At 37.2% G+C, this 21,716-nt stretch overlaps 2 protein-coding genes across 7 annotated transcripts; one reads left to right on the top strand and one right to left on the bottom strand.

Annotated features, from left to right (window-relative positions):
• Positions 1-1,012: 1,012 nt before the first annotated feature.
• On the top strand, positions 1,013-6,475 carry Pop1 (POP1 ribonuclease P/MRP subunit). Its single transcript, XM_073091216.1, has 4 exons — positions 1,013-2,872; positions 4,991-5,352; positions 5,656-5,934; positions 6,174-6,475. Exons 1-4 carry the CDS (start codon positions 1,477-1,479, stop codon positions 6,468-6,470), a joined length of 2,334 nt encoding a protein of 777 aa, XP_072947317.1. The 5' UTR covers positions 1,013-1,476; the 3' UTR covers positions 6,471-6,475.
• Positions 6,476-6,656: 181 nt separating this feature from the next.
• On the bottom strand, positions 6,657-20,991 carry LOC140756304 (uncharacterized). Of its 6 annotated transcripts, none has more exons than XM_073091795.1 (17): positions 20,852-20,991; positions 19,354-20,124; positions 18,956-19,107; positions 18,463-18,588; positions 17,717-17,849; positions 17,101-17,254; positions 16,470-16,617; positions 16,018-16,205; positions 15,363-15,540; positions 14,534-14,584; positions 14,138-14,337; positions 13,157-13,222; positions 10,871-11,024; positions 8,782-8,869; positions 7,933-8,050; positions 7,294-7,367; positions 6,657-7,202 (listed from the first exon to the last, which is right to left on the bottom strand). In XM_073091795.1, exons 2-17 carry the CDS (start codon positions 20,120-20,122, stop codon positions 7,060-7,062), a joined length of 2,742 nt encoding a protein of 913 aa, XP_072947896.1. In that variant the 5' UTR covers positions 20,123-20,124; positions 20,852-20,991; the 3' UTR covers positions 6,657-7,059. The 6 variants fall into 6 exon arrangements, with proteins under 6 accessions (XP_072947896.1, XP_072947898.1, XP_072947897.1 ...); XM_073091797.1 differs by having other exon boundaries at positions 17,101-17,251; XM_073091796.1 differs by having other exon boundaries at positions 20,580-20,973.
• Between the last annotated feature and the right edge of the window lie 725 nt (positions 20,992-21,716).

Raw genomic sequence — 21,716 nt, 5'->3', positions numbered from 1 at the left:
TTTTTATTAGCTTGACCTGTATGTATGTATGTATGTAACGGAATCTTTAAACTCGATTTATACCCACTTTCAGTGGTCCGATTAATATAAAATTTTGAAAAATTATTTAGAACCGATGACAATACACGATTTTAATAATTTCATCCCATTCTCCTTAACAGGATCGTCAGGAATCAGGATTAACGATTTCCATTGTGCAATTTTAACGTGGTTTTTAGTTTTTAAACTATAATTATTCTATGAAATAAGTGTTTAGTTAAATAATAAAAGACTAAAATTACCTAGGTATGGTACCTACTAGTTGATTTTTATCAATAAGATATTTTAAATTCGTTCTCATTGCCATTATGTACTATAATTGTACTTAGTTTCTGTTCATTATATAGATTGGCAATATATTCTTAGCTGCATGTAATCGCTACATAAGACCTATATACATAGTACATGGAACCAATGCATAGAATTCAATCGGTTACACAGGTTACATTACATTTTCTGGTACTCATTTTTCATTACATATTGCATACCAGGTATAGTCCGCGCCAAACTTCAAGTCCGCTCTGAAGTTAATGCGCGCAGGTGTCTGTCAGAAAGCCATTGCGGTCGAGCACACTACATACAAGCAAATACTCCGTAGTATTTTTTTTATTATATAGGAGTAGCAGACGAGCATGCCACTTACCAGTAGCCGGCAGTAGCCACTTACCATCCACCTGATGGTAAGTGGCTACTGCCACCCATGGACATCTGTAATCAACCCCAGATAGGATTAGATATTCCTACCTGAGGTCGGCCACAGATGCGCCGCTACCCCTAAGGACTAAGCTGGAATGCCTCGGAAAAGTATGTCTCCCTTACCACACCCTTCAAAACGGAACACAGCAGCGCTTAACACTGCTGTTATTAGGCAGAAATAGGCGTGGCGGTGGTGCCGCCGGAGTCGAACCACAAAGGGTTCTACCACCTTCAAACCATAAGGGCACACTAACGCAGCTAAGTACCCGTCTACCCGTGGGCGAGAGCAGGCAGCGGGATGGTGCAGGGGGTATCCCGCGCTGACTTCAGTCACCCTTAATATGTACAATTTGCTATTGCGACGCGACTCGTTTCTATTATCAGAGCGGATTAGCAATTTGGCGCGGAGTTTACCAACTTACGTACAAGCAACAAGACAATCGAAATATTTTTTATACATAATCTTCAAGAAAGGTAAATTACCAAAATATAAATAACAACTTAAAATGTTTCATTTTTCCACTGGTAATGGAAAATATCATTATGAACGGCTGTATGTTTTAGTAAGCTTAAGACTTTATTAATATTAGAATGTGTCAAAAAAGTCAATATCCGACTGCTGTCATTGTCAGTGTCAAAGCAATAATGTCCGGTGTTTCACATGGTTGATGCGTGTTTTTTAACCCATAGAAGTCAATATTTTGTAATTAGTAATAGTAAACAGGACGTTTTTACCTAAAAATGGAATCCGGAGAGTTTGATTCAACCTTAGGTGGCGCCGAGCACCTCCCGTACTCGGCCAACATTTTTAAGTTCGCTGTTTCAAGAAGCGTGGAAATTGCTGCTATGACCGAAAGTGTGATTCGTCCAAGTAAAACGAAATTAATATTTCAAAGCTTACCCGTCCATATGCGACGGCGCGTTATGAGTCACAATTGTAAACGATTACCTAGAAATCTAAGGGTGGGTCATATGGAACAACTGATTAAAAGCGGGTTTCCTCCGAAGCAGAAGAGACCGTCTAGGAAGTACAGGCGGCGTCCAACAAACCTTTTACAGGAGTATAATAGACGAAAAAGACGACATATATGGTTGGAGACACATATATGGCATGCTAAACGATTTCACATGGTTGATCGTTGGGGCCACAGGTTAGCTTACAGCCCTTGTGACAAGGCCTTTAGAGCTTGCTACCGAGCAACCTCAGCACATTGCCTCCTGCAGGATATATCTTATTATACACCATTACGTATTCGAGGTCCATTGGATGCTATCAACAACTTATTTACGTCTATTACAAGCAAGTCATGTGGACTCGGTATTTGCGCTAAGGCTTATTTAAGTGGAAATAGAGAAGGAACAATACATCTTTACAAACCAAACTTATATCCATTTGGCTACATAGGAAAAGTTCAATTTTTATGGGTGGTAGTATCAGACACAAGTAAAGAACTGTGGTTGTTTGTTCATCCCTCACAAATTGACATTGTTAAGTCAGTTTTAAGCAATATTATAAATCCAGCTGGTTCTGAAGAAAGTTTTTCCCAACCAAAAAAAAGGAAGATTGAAAATAAACAAACTGGTAAAATAGAGATTGAATCAATGGCAGGGGCTGTGAATAGATTCAGATTAACTGGTCCTAGAAGTCAAGCAGTCTTGTTCAATTGTTTAAAATGCGTAACAAACTTGGATAATGTTAAACACAATAACTGGGTATCATATTATAACCAAAAAGATCCGGTGTTCCACCTAGACGAGAAATATCAGTACTGGCAAAGTCTGGGAGTAGCTAATTCGCCATCACAGCTACCTCCAAGACTCGTTTTAGGGTTAGTTGTAAAAGACCCACGTATAAGCAGACCAAAGTACCGAACAAAAGCCCAATTTAGTAATAACAATATAGATATACCATCTCTACTTAGTGTACCACAATATTCATCAATTTCACCTTTATGGGATGCCACTGTAAGAGATAAAATAAAAAGTAACAAAATAACAAATCCACAATTTGTTGAACACATAACTAAGACTCAACTTATACCGGGTGAGGTTAATGAAGATGATCCAGGCCTACAAAGCATTCCAATCGTTTTGATTCAACGACGGGGGTCACAGAACTCTGAGCATAAAAAGATTGGTGAGAATTTTAAATACTTATGTTATAACAAACTTTATAAAATATAGTATTTAAAGTACAGTTGTATTTATAAAATAAGATCCAGATCTATAATACTTCAGTAAGAAAAAGCAAAATTAGATATTTTATCTATTCCAACAAAATTAAAATAAAGACAATATATTGATGGCAGCATAGAATACATCTATGGTCAAGCCTGTTATAAAAGATGTAAATATTATCCTAAATCTCACTGGATAATTTTGGTGTCCCATAAAACTGTAAAACTGAGTATAATTGTAGTTTGAATTACATTTTCCAACGTTTTCTTTTATTGTCCTAAGTAATGGTCAAAAATAACATATAGACTACAGGCCCATGTTGAAAAAATTATGGGTCATTTGAACCACCAGGTGACCTATCTAGAACGATATAAGAGCATAAAATAATAAGATTGAGCACTATGCCGTCACTTGTAAGCTGTCCAACTGAGTGCAGATGAGAATTCGAAAGTACAGGTCGAGTGTGTACATTTTGGTTAAATATTTTTGTACGGCATTCTTACCACCGATAGATCCATTAAAAATAATAAGAAATCGCACAGTGCCATACAAAAATGGTGCGCCACAAAGTCGGAATTCTTTTTTATTTTCCGACAATGACCGCGGTAAATTTGGTCATTTCATTTTGTACTGCATCTGTGTCATACTATTTCAATGCTGCTTTTAATCCATTATTCCGCAACGCCGTACAAAAATCACGCGACAAGGGGAAAAAATCGAGACTTGCAATCCCCTCTTTTTTAGGAGTCCAGGATTTGACACAACATGAAATAAATTTATTTTGAAAGTATTTTATGCATAAATAATATTTTTTCATGTGCCGTACATTTTCGTTGGTTCAAAGGGGAAACAAACTGAAAAAAAAAATCCATATAACGAAATGTAAGGTGATTTTTTTTTATATTCTGATAATAAAAATGTGAGGGTAGTTTGTTAACTTAATAAATAATTAATTAAATTCAGAAATAATGACGGGATACCCAAAACAAATGCCAGGTTGTAAAGTACTAAGGTAACAATACAAAAATGTACGGCATCATTTTTTCCTGATTTATCTATGTTAATATTATTTAAAACAAGGAATAAAGTGTAGAAAACTATTATATTTCATTAGTCTATGATATTTAAACTTTTACAATAATTTGCAAAATTTCAGTTTTTGCATTTCTCTATATTTTTTTTAGAACGGTTTCTTTTGAACGGCAATACTATATAACAATTGTATTTTACAATATCATGTTAAAAAAAAAGTTCCCGTACAGGTTCAAATGACTATACAGCTCTATAAATCTAGGATACGATGAAATTAAGATGATTATTGATATACATTCAAAGGAACAATCATTTTTTGACGGCATTACTTTTAATAGTACTTTTGAGTGCTAGATAATGTTTTGGAACCGAAGCCGTACTTTTTCAAATCACCCCCTGGACTACGGAAAAAGAGGGGATTGCAACTCTCGATTTTTCCCCCTTGTCGCATGATTTTTGTACGGCGTTGCGGAATAATGGATTAAAAGCAGCATTGAAATAGTATGACACAGATGCCGTACAAAATCAAATGACCAAATTTACCGCGGTCATTGTCGGAAAATAAAAAAGAATTCCGAGACTTTGTGGCGCACCATTTTTGTACGGCACTGTGCGATTTCTTATTATTTTTAATGGATTTATCGGTGGTAAGAATGCCGTACAAAAATATGTGACCAAAATGTACACACTCGACCTGTACTTTCGAATTCTCATCTGCACTCAGTTGGACAGCTTACAAGTGACGGCATAGTGCTCAATCTTATTATTTTATGCTCTTATATCGTTCTAGATAGGTCACCTGGTGGTTCAAATGACCCATAATTTTTTCAACATGGGCCTGTAGTCTAATATATTGTATTACACTACCCAAAAATATACCTACTAATGAAGTTAAGCTTTAAAAAATACACACACACACACAGGCTTTCTGACTAGGAATGGGAGAACTGTTCACAATAAACTTAATATTTTTAAATCACTAATATGAATTCACTTTTTTATTTATACTAACAAGCCATTGTATTATCAATATAATTAATTTCAGGTTATGGTAGTGGGTGGGACATCATACTTCCTTCAGGCTATGGCCTTCCTTTTTGGTTAACATTCATCATGTTTGGGGCCAGATCCGGGGGGCTGCGTGAAACTGAGAGCTTGAGTTTTGAAATGGGAGAGTGCTATCTGCCCCCTGATTCAGACGCTGGACATACCGAAGAGATGAGAATTGAAACTAAATTGAAAGAGCACTATTTCAAACGTCCACCAAGCAAACGTGTAAACTATATGACATATGGTATCTCTAACCCTTTTCTATGCCCTTGGAAAATACTACTGAAGGATTGGTGTAATAACACAATAGAGAATTATTTTATTTTAAGAGACAGGTTTCATTTGAATGATATTCAGGTAAGACATACCATTTTGTGCATCAAATTATATGCCTATAATAATATATGTAAATTACAAATTAATCTTGCAAGTAAATTTTTTGCTGAAACATGTGCTTCAGCCACATATGCACATATTTATATTGTATATCCACTAGTATTATTATGCATTTTTCTCAAGAAATTCAATATATTGCATATAAAATCAAATGCAGGTAGAAATAAAGTTTTATGTAAGAAGAATGACAAAAATAATAATTTCACATTTAATATTCATAAAGTGTCTCTTCATTCATACTAAAGTTAATAGTAATGATTACAGGACCGCTTCGATAAAAAGGAGGAATTAGTGAAGATAGAAAAAGCTGATCATTGTTTAGTAGCAGTATACATACAAATATTGGGAAAAGGCAGTTTGGGAAATCATGCACTAATTTGTATGCCACAAGGAGATGACATTAAATCTGTGAAAACTCTGAGTGAGCCACGACATGAAGACACTAACTTGAAATTGAGGAAACTTAAAAGATTAGAACACAGAAAAACACTTAGACACTTAAAGAAAATGTGTCTCAAATTAAGAAAGAAAGTTAAGAAGACGGTAAGTAATGATTTTGGTTCCACAAAAAAATTGTTACAATGAGTATATGCACATGAAATATGTAAAACCCATGGTGTCCTTATCAAGATTATTTGCTCTATTTGTATTCAAAAAAACCTATAAAAATTAATCGAATGCATATTTAAAAAAAAAAAAAGGGTGCCTGTAATTTTAATGCAATTTACTACACTTAACTCCACTATCTTTAGTAAACTATATTGTTTCTTATTTGTTCTCAGACTGCCAATGGAAAATCCTACAATCCCACAGAACCGTCAGAATATGTAAAACAAATGAGAGAACTATGGGTTCCTAGCAATGTGAGTACAGTTCGTTTCTCTGGAGCGAGGCAAACTATGGGATATGTATCAAATGGAGCATTCAGCTTTTCAGAAGCAAAAAGTTGTGGCGTTGGTTATATTGCATATAATGCTTTATTTAATCTTATTGATAATGGTTGTAATAAAGTCCTGATTCGTAATACTACAACTCTAAAGTACAGGTTGGCTACAATACAGATAATAAAGGATTTATAACTGTCGGTAATTAGTTTTATTTTTCAATAATTTACAAGAGAGAAAATTCATTAATTTATAAATTTTTTTGTTCTTTTAGCACACTTTCTATACTCTACTAAGATATAATGAAATTTAAATTTTATTTTAGGCATGTTCCTCATTGTCATCAATTACAAACAAGGGGTTATATAAAAGAAAAACTGGTTTCATCAAAATAATACATTTATTGTTTCTTTGCTCACAAGTATTTCTACAAAATACAATACCAAATCTAGTCAGTATAGTTCACTTTGTGATGAATTAACATAATCAAATGCACTTTTTCTACTATAATTTCTGTCTCACCTTTTGTACCGAGAGCTAAAGAATGTTCACAGATTACCTACACTAAATGCTTAAGCTTACATATGAATAAATGGTATTCCCCATTTGGGTTGTCGGTAATTGTCATTTTGTTTGTTACACGAAGCCAGTCGCAACTCAGTAATGTCCCTTTCAGTATTACACATTTAGGCCTTTACACACGACGAATGTACCTCGCACAGGCTTAAATAAAACCAGCAAAATGCCGCACTGCTTAATTACGTCTATATTTTTTAACCATCCACTATATTTTTGATCTCTTCCTTGCGATGGCGTCCTCCACAGCCTTAAGTTGTTTGAGCAGTTCCTCCCTCCTCGAGACTGACTTCTTAGCAGCGGAGCCTCCATCCACAGGAGATGTCGCTGACCGCTTTTTCCCACCCGTTTCTGTCAATAAAAATTACAATACATTAGAAATTTCATTCAAAAACTGATTTTATATTATATCAACTTATACTTTTAAAGAAAATAAATTTACCTGGGTCACTAGACGATTCTTTCTTACTCGTCACAGTGGTCACTGCGGCTGCTAAGCCTGATTTAGTATTTAACCTGCAAATTGAATTTAGTAGGTTTATAGATTGAGATTGAAAACTGAATCATTTATCTGCCCTTTCTTATTTTGTAGAAAAAATGACATAGAAATAACTTGTTTCTTTTTAATTTTTACTACGCCTTTATTAGAATCTTTGAAATTTTGTATTTGAATCTTTGAACTCGATTTTTACCCACTTTGAACAGTTTAATTTAAAATTTTGAACAATTCTCAAGAACCGATGAAAATACACGATTTTAATAATTTTGTTCTATCATCCTTATCAGGTTCATCAGGGTTAATTGAACCTGTTATCGATCTACAAAGTTCATCACCGAATCGCTAGATATGATATAGTAATTATTTAATAATTATTGTGGATTATTGGGAAAAGTCATTTATTGTCATTTATTTGCGGATAACGTTAATCATTAAATCAAAAAAATATTACTTTTTAGTTTGATTAAGTATTAAAGAGTAGTTTTTAGTTTTTTAAACTATTTATTTATTAAAAAGTGTAGTTGTAGTGTAGTGGTGAAAGTAATCACACAATAAAATCTACTCGTAATACAAAGTGTATACCTGGGCCTCGCGGCCGCGTTGAGCAGCCTCGCGTGCCGCGCCCGCCGCGCGCCCGAGCTGCCCGACGTCGACGACGACCGCGACTCGCTCTCCGACTCGCTCGACGTCGTCGACGACTCTGTACCAACAACGAGGTTTCATCATCAACCCATTAACGTCCCACTGCTGGGCACGGGCCTCCTCTCATAATGAGAAGGATTAGGCCATAGTCCACCGCGCTGGCCAAGTGCGTATTGGTAGACTTCACATATCTTTGAGTGTTTTTTTTTTTATAAATCTCAGGTATGCAGGTTTCCTCACGATGTTTTCCTTCACGTGAGTGATAATTAATTTCTATAACGCACATAACTTTGAAAAATCAGAGGTGCGTGCCTGGGATTTGAACCACGGACCCCTCGATCGAGAGGACGAGGTTCTTAACCACTAGGCTATCACTGCCTTGTTAACAACGAGGTTTAATGTAAGACAATTATACTCTATGATTTCACTCCGGAGACACCGCCGCTACTCATATTTCTAGTAACAGCAATGTTAAGTTTGCTGTTTCGCTTTTCAGAGTGCGACAAGGAAGATAATTTTCCGAGACATTCCAACTTAATCTTCAGTGGTAGCAATACAACTATTGTTAACTTTAGATAAAAATTCCATATATGGTAGTATTGATTGCTGATGTCTATGGGCGGCAGTAGTCATAACCATAAGGTGAACTACATGCTTATCTGCTATTATTATATTATAAAAATAATGATGGGAAGAGCTCAACATACAATATTTTTCATAGCCTTAGTTTTAGGTTTTGTTTATTAACGAATATTTTTTTGTTTCATTGGCAAATTCATTTCTTAATACCTGATCCAGATGATGTAGACCGCGAATATTTTTTTCTACTCCTGTTGCGAGTAATTGATTTGCTGCGACCGTATTGATCCACCTCATCCTAAAGAAAATAAATTAAGAGTTATATGAACACAGGGTCTATAAATAAATTGTATATTGCATCATTAGATAATAACTGCAGTTCATGTATAAATCATATCTTTATGCAACATTTAATAGGGTTGCTATTTAGCTTAATGAATTTTAAAATGCGGTGTTGTGAGATTTGCCTTTGTGGGAGTAACTTTGTATATTTTTCTAATAATTCTGTATTACATTTTCTGTTACAACAGGAATTCCAGTACATCAGTTTTTAAGCTATTGCATAGCTTTTATCGCGGGCTTTGAGCGCGGCGACCGAATCGAGAAATTCCGTAACGAAAATAAGTAACACCTTTGTTGAATATCAAGTCTCCAGGCAACCGAGTTGTTGACTGTCAATAGAAAAATATGGATATAATTGAATAAAGTATTATTTTACATTCCTTATTATTTTATTTGATATTGGCGACAAAATGTCGAATGAACTAAAAAACAATAAGAAAATACGAGCCACATTACGTGGGTTAATGAAACGAACCGAAAATTACATTTCGGGAATAGAAAAAATTGACAATGAAGAAATAAATATACGACTGAATTCTTTACAAGAAAATTTGAACAAATTCTACGCGATTCAAGAAAAAATTGATTGGCTTATAGAAGAAGAAAATTTAGAAGAGGAAATAAAATACAGGTACGAATTTGAAGAAATATATACAAAGCTAAAATTTAAATTTTTGAATGTACAAAAAGAAAATAATCGGCTAATACCTGAATGTTCTTTTATATCGGCAAGAGCGGAAGTTTATTTGATAAACTGTTACTGTCAAGGCACGCTTGAGACGTACACCTAATACAAAAGGGTTATCACCTTATCAGTTAATGTTCGGCAGAGAGGTAAGAACCTATATGCATGCCTTATTTAAGAAATCCGCCCCACTATCCAGATTACATTACAATGCACCGCCAACGAAGGAGTTCGGACAAGGTGATAAGGTACAAGTCCGCAGTTACACCAACCCAGGAGTTAAATGGGAGTTCGGAGTCGTCATCCGAAGATTAGGTAGACTCCATTATGAAGTCAGAACTGAAAATGGCATACAGGTGCGCCGTCACCTTGACCAAATGCTGCCGGCGCCCCTGGTGGTGTAAGTAAAAATAGCGGTGGTGGACTGTTGGATATCAAGTGTCCAGGCAACCGAGTTGTTGACTGTCAATAGAAAAATATGGATATAATTGAATAAAGTATTATTTTACATTCCTTATTATTTTATTTCATAACCTTGCTTCGTCAACTTGAACACAGATGGCAGTAATACACATTTTTTTATAATCCGTGCGGAAATCTTAAAATTACGTGAAGTATATTTTATAGCTGATATTTGCAATGTCTTATATAATGGAGATATGATAAAATAGTGGATAAAGATGTATTAATGTAAGTGTTGATGATTATGGAAGAATGTATTGTATTTCTGGAATTCCTTCTGAGCGTTTTCATAGCATAAAAAATGCTATGTAATAGCTTTACCGCGGCAGTCTCCGAGTGCCACACGTATTTTTTTTTAATTAATTTATAGTCCGCGAGGTCTAAGCAGAGCTTCGCATTTGTGTGAGTGCACATGGACAGTAGGTGACATGTAGGTGTGAAGTCAAATTAAAGTTTAACTGAATAAAAGTTAATTAAAGTTCAACTTAGTAACATACCTTAAAAAGGGAAATAATTACTTACAATCGGTGATAATGTACATTGAAAAAAGGGGAAAAATGTGAAAGCTTTAAGTCCGCTCCACATTCTCGCGAGAAATATCCGCTTCGTATCGGCTCCACATTCCCGTTTCTCGTGCTATCCTCGCGTGAATGTGGAGCGGGCTTTACAATCGGCGGTGTCGTCGTACCTTCTGCTTGTGCGTGACGTACATTCGTTTTTTTTTATTTATTTATAGTCCGCGAGGTCTAAGCTGAGCTTCAGATTTGTTGGACATGAACAGTGTCGGTGTGAAGTCAAATTAAAGTGTACCTTGTGCTTGTGCGTGGCGGGCGGCGGCGGGTTGGCGGCGAGCTGGCGCGCGGCGGCGGGCGAGGGCGCGCGGCGGCGCGGCGCGGGCGGGTTCATGGCGGTCGCGCGCGCGCTCGCCAGCCGCCGCTCGCGCACTATCACCGACGGCGACAGCCTGCGCCACACGGGGTACACACGCGTCACATATTATACATTACCAATATATGTGATGTGCGTCTCGCTCTACTGATTGGTACGATATGGTACCAATCGGTAGAGCAAGACGCACATCACTGGTTACACGTACACACACATATCGCACCTTTACATCATTGCCCCTAGCACAATCAGGGTAGAGCATCAGGTATTCAAGTAGGTAAATTATATTTTCTTTCTATAATGGCTATGATGTTTTCAAACTTTTTTTTTCGCCGACATTTTAGTCCCATTCCATCTAGTAATTAAAGTGACCACTCCTCTCACTCTATTTCCTGAGCCGAACTCTGTCCATTATAGAATTAAAATGAGGAAAGTGCAAAGAATCATCAAGTGATGTACAAGAAATACCAAACAACAATAATGCAATATCTGATTGTGGATTTTTTTATAGTTAAACCTGAAAGATCAAACGAGCTCCAGACAATATGCTTGATTTATTTTAGTAGAATTCACCTGCATTTTTCTGGAATACAAAGCAATTGCACTGTCTTTACAATAATTCTAAAGCTGCGATATATGTATTTAACACACCATCCACTCACACACTCACGCTCCAGTCACATCTATTATACAGTAATAAACTAGACCACCAATCAGCATTTAGATATAGATAGCATGGTGGAGTATGCTCATTCGACGAAGATCTGTTACATTTTATTTATGTTCAATGCTGTCTATAAGTTTGCTGCATACTCAATATTATGAATAGTACAAAATATCCTTGTAAGCACGCATACTGAAAATACTGTAAGCTTATGTATGTATAACAAAAGAATTAATAAAATGTTCAAAAATACTACAGATGTAATATAACTAATCGTTGTGAAAGCATGTAGCAGCAAAAATTGTTAGGTTATTTCTTCATTTATCTATAAATCTCTACATAACTGGAGCGAGAGTGGACCACGATTGGAGGATAGGGGAAATAATCCCTAAGACTATAGGGTATATTATAACCCTTGTAAACTTATTATTCAATTCACCACATCTTTCATAAATCAATCTAATAACTCACTTTGGCATTCATTTTCAACACTCTAAAAATATTCAATGCTGGAACATCAATACAAGTTATCATATTATTGAATTGGCCAATCAAACCTTACCTTAATAAACACAATTGTCATCAATGACCCGAGCAATATTGGTACTGATTTCATAAATCCTTACAGAAATATCAATAAATGGTATATTTATTACACAACTAATATAGGGAGAGATAGAGTAATTAGATTTTTCTCACTCAGGCCATGGATAACACATTGCCAAACAGTATGGCATATAAGTGTAAACAATTAAAGCTGAACTTATTTTTTAATTTACAGATTAATATTTATGAATAAGCATAACTTTAAATGTATTATTATGTTTATGACGGATAACAGCATTAATCGTTCCACAAAACGAATATATAAGCCAATAAGGGCAAATAGTTAAATTATAAAGTTAAGCCCTTTTACTGGTTATATATTAAAATCACAATTTAAACTTAATCAGTATAAATTGTAATTTTTTGTACATCATCGACAATTTGTTAATAAACAATTCAGCCATTGGCCTAGTCAATTAGTTATGTGTTAAATATACTCATATTATAATAAATGTTATACTTATATAAAAAATAAAATAATCTTTGTTTTAGCGCACTTAATATTTATCAAAATAAAATATGACGTAGCATGTTATATGTTCAATAAATAGCACTCATAAAAATGTACAATTTATGTATTGTATATATCTTTTTACCTCAGAACATTTTTGTTTGTACTTATAACTTTATTTTCACAGTCCCAAAGGTGTTTCGAGTTCCCAATGGCTTCCTAAACACTGGTATCACTGGGACTCTCTTGGCTTTTACTAAATATACCACAGACACAACTCGACTAAATATTTTACTATTCGCATCAAAATACTTGCTACTGGCAACACAATAAAAAATTGAACATAACTACAGAGGCTAAATAACAAAAAAAAATCGATCACTACGCAACTACTTAAGCATAAAAAGTAAAGGCGTCGGACAAAAAAACTTAAAAATAAATTAAGTGGCAACATTAAAAACCAAAACAATAAGCACAGTGGACTCACCTCTGCTTAGAAGACGACAAGGCCCTCCGCTTGCGGCGCGCGGCGGCCGAACCAGAACTACGGGAGCTGGAATTTGAACAGCTGTGGGCTCAAGGGACGCCGAGGAGGGGCTCACGCACACCAGCGCCGCGCATGTGCGTGTGCGCGCACACGTGCACGCGGCGTGTGCGCACGAGACGCCGACGGAGCCACACACACACGCACGTGCCCACGCACACACGCACGTATCGAGCACGTGAGCGCGCACACATGGTCGATACCAACGTACGATCCGAGAGTTCATCGTCACACAAACACACTCATGTTGAAAGCCAGTAGCGAATCCCAGTGATGATTAACAATAGACGCGGCATGCAAATGTTAAAGTAGCAGAGATGAGAGACGGTCGAGATGGAACACCGAAACACCGTGAAGTAAAATAATGAAAGCGAAACCCATTGGCAAAAGGAGGGAGTGAAGCAAAAGGATTAATAATATTAGTGTCTTCATTTTGAACACATTTTAGGTTTATGAGCTTGAATAATTTTGTGTCTTTTATTCTATTAGAAGAAACATTGTAGTCAGAATGTATTATGTATTATATTATTGTTAATATGTTACTGATCATAGTTAATTCGTAAAACGTAAAGCTTTAGGATGATAACTTTAATATACTTAAAGTTTTGGCAAAATTAGGTATTATTGTGTTTATGTATTGTTTAAAATTTTCTTAATATTAAATAAAAAAATAAATTATATAACAAATTACTTAATTATATTGAAACCCAGATAATGATAACACCTAAATAAATCTGTATAAACAATTATAAAAACTATTTTTAACATTTCCATACACATACATTTAAATCTACAGCTACTGTAAATAGGAACATCTATCGAGTAACTACTGGGTAATATTGTACGTCGAATAAAAAATAAATAGGCATTGGAGCGTGCATTGCGTGCACTTCGATGACAATGAATAGTTCGTTGAAGCGGTACCTAGAGGACGTGTAGGACTCGTCGGAGGAGGGCGGGCGGCGGCGGCGGGCGGCGGGCTCGGCCCTCATCCAGGGGTCGGCCCACTCGTCGCCGCGGACCTCCCGCGGCCGGCCCTCCCGTAGCTCGCGGCCCTCCCGGCCCTCGCGCCGCTCCACCTCCGCGCGCTGCACTATCACCTCGCGCGACGACCGGACTCGCCTCTACACGTACATTATTCACACATAAGGTATGCAGATAATGATGTTTCTAGTACAAATGTCGTTAATTTAAAACAAAATAGTACAATGCAAAAAAATATAAATAAACAAAATTGAAAGTTGATTAACATAATACTAATAAGCGAAAAAAAAATATTCAGAGATTTCCAAAACTAGTAACTTGTATTTGTAATCATACCGGCATTGCATTACATTCGTTGGGCTCTTCAATATTATTCCACATTTGTTGCTTGCATGGAAAATACAAAATATATTTAAAAACATGACAATTTTTTGTCTCTATTAGTTTATTTGCACTACTTGTGTGCACATTTTGGAGTAATGCACTTTCTGAGGTTAGTTTACAAATACCTATTCATTTATTTAAAGTACACCGCTATCATCATTCATCATCATCATCATCCCATTACTGCCCTACTGCTGGGTACGGGTTTCCTCTCATAATGAAAAGGATTAGGACATAATCCACCGCGCTGGCCAAGTGCGTAGACTTCATATACCTTTGAGATTTTTTTTATAAATCTCTCAAGTATATAGGTTTCCTCACGATGTTTTCCTTCAACATTTAGCAAGTGATAAATAATTTCTAATCTAATACGCACATAATTTTGAAAATCAGAGGTGCATGCCTGGAATTTGAACCTCGGTCCTTTCGATCGAGAGGCGGCGTTTCTTAACCACTAGGCTATCACTGCTAGCAAGTGTGCAACATTATAATTCTGGATTGTTGCCTTAGATAATAAGACTGACCGTATCCACAGATCCCACTATACTATGCTCAAGACAATTTTTTCCTCTTAATTGCACTGTTAATTAACACCGCTAAATTCAGTCCTAAAATGTTTTACAACATTATTTCGACCATCTAACGTAAGAACATTCTACTCTACGAATTTATTTATTTATGGCGAGCGAGAAAACGAGGATGTCTCTAGAAAAACATTTGACAATCTCCCTCTATTAACTAGGTGCTAAAGTCCACTCTGCAATACGTGATAAGCCCCCACCTTGTGGTAAGCCATGTCGTCGGGGTGCGGCGCTCGCTCGTCGTAGTGCGGCGGGCGCTCGTACATTCGCTCGCGCTCGTACCGCTCGCGCTCGTAGTACCGCTCGCGCTCGTCCGGCGCAACGCGCGCGAACCGCCCGCCCGCCGCCGCCGCCGCGCGGTACATCGGACCGTACGACCTGGGAATTTATTTTAGAACAGTTGCATTAATATAGCAGGAAATTAGGTAATTATTAGGCCAACGTAATTGTAACTTCATGCATACAAAGAATTGTAAATGTTGAAATGTATCAAAAAGTATATAAATACTACTATGTATATGTAATTTATGACTTTCCTTAGGAAATTTCCTGAATTAAGAAAGTCATATTTTTTATTAAAATTCAGAGGGTAACAGAGCTAATAGACTTTCATTTATTCGCTTTACAGGTTAGCCGGCCTTATATAAGGTATCTGTAATCACGACATGGGTTTACTTCTCTGGTGGCTCTAGTACGAGCAACATTGTGTCTGACGTATTTTGTGGGACTTTGAATTTCCACCCGTAAGCGATTTTTCAGTATAAGATGCATCATCTCATCTGCATGCGTGTCTCTTCCCTGTACACATCAGTATCTCATCAGTGGACATCAGTGTCTCATCAATAGTCAGCTCACCTAGCATAAGCCTCAGCGTCCCGTGCGGCGGGCGCAAGGTCGTGCCGCGGCGGCGAGGCGCCCACGGCGGCGGCCGCGTACGCCAGCTCCGCGTCCGGATCGTGCACCACGCCGCCCACAGACAGGTGCAGCTTCTTCTCCTCGAAGTCTATGTCCTGCTCCTTGCGCTTGTTCGCTATGCGCAGCATCTGGAACCGTCACACGGTTATACAGTATTCAGTGTGGTAAAGGAACCATACTTTTCCGAGGCACTCCAACATAGTCCTCAGAGGTAGCAGCGCATCTGCGGCCGCCCTCAGGTAAGAATGTTATCTTATCTGGACTGTGTATTAATAATATCGAGGACAAAGTGTTCTAGTTTCTCTTAATATTTTAATATTAAACAAGCACTTTTTCCATCTGTTAATTTAACACATAGTACATAATTATACATTTTACAATCATAGCCTCACCTCCTTAGCGGTCCGCAGGCCGCGTTCCCAGGCGGACTCCGGCGGCGCGGCGTCGCGCGGCGGCGCGTAGCTGGCGGCGGCCGGCACGCCGCGCACCACGTCGAACATGTTGTAGTTGCCCTTGTCCGTCACGCCCGGGTGCAGGAACCTGGCACACAACATAGATAAGTATAGATATCTCATCATCATCATCATCATCAACCCATTATTATCCCACTGCTGGGCACGGGTCTCCTCTCTGAATGAGAAGGATTACGCAATAGTCTACCGCGCTGACCCAGTACGTATTGGTAGAGTTTACATACCTTCGAGTTTTTTTTTTTTTATAAATCTCACAGATATGTAGGTTTCCTCACGATGTTTTCCTTGACCATTTTAGCCAAGTGATAATAAATTTCTAATACGCACATAATTTCGAAAAAAGAGGTGCTAGCCTAGGATTTAAACCTCGGACCCCTCGATCGAGAGACAAAGTTTCTTAACCACTGATGAATGGGGTATGAAAAATAGATAGCCGATTTTCAGGTCTACTGAATATGCATGTAAAATTTGGTGAAAATCGGTAAAGCCGTTTCGAAGGAGTACGGTAACTAACATGACGGTGACGCGAGAATTTTTTATAAAATATTACCTGCAGCTCACACCCCAAGTGCAAGCTCCCCGAGAGAAGAACCTACAGACAGGGCGCGGCTCGGTCTCCTCCGGCCGGCGTTCCGCTTCATCCGAAACCTCGCCCTCCTCGAGCGAGGAGCCCCGCGACCGCTTGCCGGGCTTTATATCTTCTACTGAAAATATATCGTACATCATACAAAGGGGGCATGAAATGAAATTTGTTCACAGATTTTAACACCAAACATAAAAAGTCCTGTAAATATTATGTACCAAAGAAGTTATGTTATTAATATTAATAGCTTAATTATATAATTAACAATGTAATATTATGTGTTACATAAGTGCGCGCAATTTCGTGCCATCGTAAAAATACACTGTTTTGTTTTCCTGAACACAATAATAAATCATACAAATTTTAAATTATGTCTTGCCATAACACAAACATAACATTGAGTGGTAAGAGAGACATTTTGAGGGCAGATTCCAGCTTAGTCATCTGTGGCCGTCCTCAGGTAGAAATTTAATCTTATCTGGGGTTGATTACAGATGTCCTTGGACGGCAGTAGCCACTTACCATCAGGTGGACTGCATGCTTGTGTGCTATTCCTATATTTAAAAAAAAATCATATTGTTACCTTTTTCTGGTTGTGCTTCATTGTCACCATGTGACTCCTTAGATTTATTTGGTTCTATACACTCCCCTTCTTCAGCCTCAAAGTCCAGCTGCTCCTCACCATCTTCTGTATTACTTGTCTTTTCTTGAGGTACCTAATAATGAATTAATAATTTAAGGACTAATGAGATAAAGGTATTGAAGGTATTGAGGTATTGAAGGTGGTAGAACCCTTTGTGGTTCGACTCCGGCGGCACCACCGCCACACCTATTTCTACCTAATAACTGCAGTGTTAGGTGCTGCTGTGTTCCGGTTTGAAGGGTGTGGTAAGGGAGAAAGACTTTTCCGAGGCATTCCAGCTTAGTCCTCAGGAGTAGCAGCGCATCTGTGGCCGACCTCAGGTAGGAATATCTAATCCTATCTGGGGTTTATTACAGATGTCCATGGGCGGCAGTAGCCACTTACCATCAGGTGGACTGCATGCTCGTCTGCTACTCTTATATTATAAAAAAAAAAAAAAAAAAAAAAAAAAAAAAAAAAAAAAAAAAAAAGATATCATAAGCCTAGTGATGACAACCTGCATTCATTGGGGTGTGAAGTTTACAAATTCGTACTTGGCTAGGATGGTGGACAATGTCCTAACTCAACTCTTATACACTTCACTCTTGGAGATCAGGTTCCCAGCAGTAGGAATGTAATTAATCAATGTTGAATAAATAAATAATTCAGTCACAGATGTCAATAAAATCACATATTTTAATACTTACTTTTTCCAATTTGGGAGTGTCAGATTTTCCACTGTCTGATTTTGGTGAAGATTGTATACTAGCTTCATTATTCCCATTCATTTTTATTTCCTGTTTCATTTCCGGCGATTTTGGTTGTGGCTTTGTCTACAATTAAAAAATAATTTAAATTTTCAGTATCCTTTCTTGAACAACAAACATTATAAGATTATGTAGTAGTATCAAATCTTCAGAGTATTTTTAAAGATTTCGTTATCCACCATTCCATTTACTATATTCTTATTGCCCAAGTTACAATGTTAAATAAATTTCTGGTGAGGAAAGGACTTCTGCATAGATTAATTTTAGTCACTATATTCTAAAAATTTTATCAATAGAAGTGTCCATTATGCTAAGCCGTAACAACTAAGCAATGAGAATGAGCTAACTATTCAAATTAAATCATGCCCTATACTACTTTTGTAATACTACATATTTTGTATTACTTTATATAATTACTTTTGACATTACATACCTTAGTTTCCTTTTCAGTGTCATCCGGCCCCACAGAATCAAGATCAGAAACATCAGAAAGGTCTTCATGACTGATATTGTTGTCCTTCCCATTGTTGTGTTCACTTGATTTGCCTCTAGACTTATTGTCCTCTTGGTCTGATTCCATTTCTCCTAAAAGAGCTTGCATTGTATAGGAGAACTTTACAATTTATCATCGATAAATATATCAAAAAAACAATCAATCAACGACAATCAACAATCAATCAAACAATCAACGGGAATTGTTTCTTTATAAAGAAAATAAATCATTTAAAATTGATATACAAAAAATTTTATAGATTCTACTTATCTTACCAGAATCATAGAACAACATAGGCAAAATAAATTCATCAAATAAAAATGCATGGTCAATGTTACCTTCTGAAATTTCCTCTGTAGCGGGATCTTTTGTACTAGATCTCTTATTATAAGAAGAACTCCGGCTAGACTGACTAGACTCAGACCTACTGCGAGTTCTGGTTGGTAGGGGCACCATCTTTTGTTCCGCTTTAGTGTGTCTCCTCCAATTCCCTTTTGGACTCCAATCATTTTTCTTAACTGAGGGTGAGGACTGAGGTGAGATTAGATCAGGCGAGGGACTAGAAGAGGGTGATCTTGGTTCAGGATTTCTTGAGTTAGGTGTCACTTGTGATGCTGAATCTGGAGAAACTGGTTGCGACCTAGAAGTAGGGGATCCCGGTGCAGATTTGAATGAGCCGCTTGGTGTCGGTGGTGACCGCGGGCCGGAGGGAGCCGCTGAATAATGTTCAGGCTGCTCAGGTGAACCAATATTTGACCCTGCATCACTTGGTGACTTCGGAGCATCGGGTGATTTGGGGCCGACTGGTGATGGAGGAGCAGAATTTTCTGGAGAGTTTATCTCGGAGTGAGCTTCCGGACTCATGTTATTAGGAGATGGGGGTTTAGCGGAGGACCTTTGAGACGATTGGGATCTAGATTCTGGAGAAATGGATCGCCTATCAGACTTGGGTGACATGGGGGAACCTGGTGGGGACCTTGGTGGGGACTTTGGATCTTTCTTTGAACTATCTGAAGACGAACTCCTTCGGCTTCTAGACGAGGAGCTGCTACTACTTGTTGTGGAGTGAGCATCTCCAGTAGCATCACATGAATCTTCAGAATCCATTCCTGAGAACAGATGTCACAGTCTTACGAAGTAATAATCAAATCTAAAGAACAACCCAACCCAAACAAGCACTGTTTAGTAATAAGAAAAACATTTCATAACAAGTAATACTGCATTTTCCAATTTAAAATTACATCAAGTATTTGTTATGTTTATTTGTATTGTCACAGGGTTATGTATTGTAATACAAATTTGTATGATTATCAAATTGCTGTGTTATGTTACAAAGTATCAACTTTACAACTGATTGACACGATGAGAACTTTAGCGTAAAACGTATTATCCTAATCGGAAAAATAAAGCGTGGCATTTAGTGTAAGTCAAATCAAACAGCACATACTGCAAAAAATGATCAGTCTCATAATATTTATTACATGGTAGTCCAATATGTTTTGAACGAGTTCTTTTATTGGCAGTACTACGTTCTGATGTATATTGTAGACACATCCAGCCTTACCTTCAAGATGACGCCTCGACGCCAGAATCGGTGGCACTTTAAAGCACTTTTCATTTTTAAAGACTTCAAACTTTTTAACTCACAACACAAACGAAACTTGGGTCTGTCACATTTACTTGTGAACAACTTTAACTTCCTAATGAACGATAAACTGACGAAAACTTAACGAATCGACACTACTTCAACATGGCTGTGATACAGGAGGAAACATATATAAAACATAAGAAATAATCACTTTTCGTAGCTTCCTTGGGGTTAACTTACGCCCTTACCTTAACTGGGATGGATTAGTCGATTAAATTCTTCAAGTAATTATTAATTTATATCTAAATATTCTTCGATTTGCGCCGCAACAAGCCTTTTCATTGCAGATGTCAAAGCATAGACTACAAAATAAAGTAACTGTCAATCGTCATCGACTATAAAATGCAGTATAACCGAAGCCATTCTCTATGACTTTTAGGGTGACAGAACACATCACATAGACGTACTAAGCAACACAGTTACTAGTCGACACAACAGTTTAGTCTTGTCATTAGTTTTGTTTAGAAAAAAAAATTCACTTCACCAAAATTAATGAAGAGACTTATTCCCAACTGTATATCAAAATAGTTTTAAATAACGATTTTAATTAATAAAAGTCATAAAACAGTAAAATAGCAAGGGGAATCCCCTGTCCGGCATATTATGTCTCTTATATTAGGCTTGATTTTTAAGTCTAGGCTTTTTGATATTAATTTTGTCAAAGTATGTCTGCTTACGACTCGCATGACTATCCTACTGCGGATTATGAATGATGTAATCTAATATAACTTTGCGCTCTGTGTATTATACAGCCTCATTGCAACCTCGTAGACAATTTTCTGATTATTGTGATACGCAAAAAAATTGCCGTCGTCAAAGTCACTAGTAAATACTAAATCGCAGTAGTTGTTCCAAAACTTTTTATATGCTATTGCTGGGTAAAGTCCCTCCTCGACTTGGAGAAGCCTGGCAAACTGCATAATACTGTTCTATCGCCAGTTGGTGAAATATGATTCTTATTAGAGCCTGTGTTAAGGCTTATGGCATGATATAGACCAGGATCGCAGCTTTAACGTACCATGCCCCCGTAAAAGCATTGTCCTGTGGCTGAAG

This window comes from Epargyreus clarus, unplaced genomic scaffold (assembly GCF_041222505.1).
Source record: "Epargyreus clarus isolate Ecla_fem2 unplaced genomic scaffold, WU_Ecla_fem_2.2 ptg000034l, whole genome shotgun sequence".
Classification (NCBI taxonomy): domain Eukaryota; kingdom Metazoa; phylum Arthropoda; class Insecta; order Lepidoptera; family Hesperiidae; genus Epargyreus; species Epargyreus clarus.
Note: the sequence above shows the minus strand (reverse complement) of the source record. Positions and strands in the feature narration are given on the sequence as shown.

Coding starts and splice junctions, on each gene's coding strand:
- LOC140756304 (XM_073091795.1), bottom strand. CDS start 20,122: ATGGATTCTGAAGATTCATGTGATGCTACTGGAGATGCTCACTCCACA. Junction 16,618..17,100: donor ACTTGGGGTGTGAGCTGCAG/GTAATATTTTAT, acceptor GTTGTGTGCCAG/GTTCCTGCACCCGGGCGTGA. Junction 11,025..13,156: donor TTGTCGTCTTCTAAGCAGAG/GTGAGTCCACTG, acceptor CGTGTGGCGCAG/GCTGTCGCCGTCGGTGATAG.
- Pop1 (XM_073091216.1), top strand. CDS start 1,477: ATGGAATCCGGAGAGTTTGATTCAACCTTAGGTGGCGCCGAGCACCTC. Junction 5,353..5,655: donor TTCATTTGAATGATATTCAG/GTAAGACATACC, acceptor TAATGATTACAG/GACCGCTTCGATAAAAAGGA. Junction 5,935..6,173: donor GAAAGAAAGTTAAGAAGACG/GTAAGTAATGAT, acceptor ATTTGTTCTCAG/ACTGCCAATGGAAAATCCTA.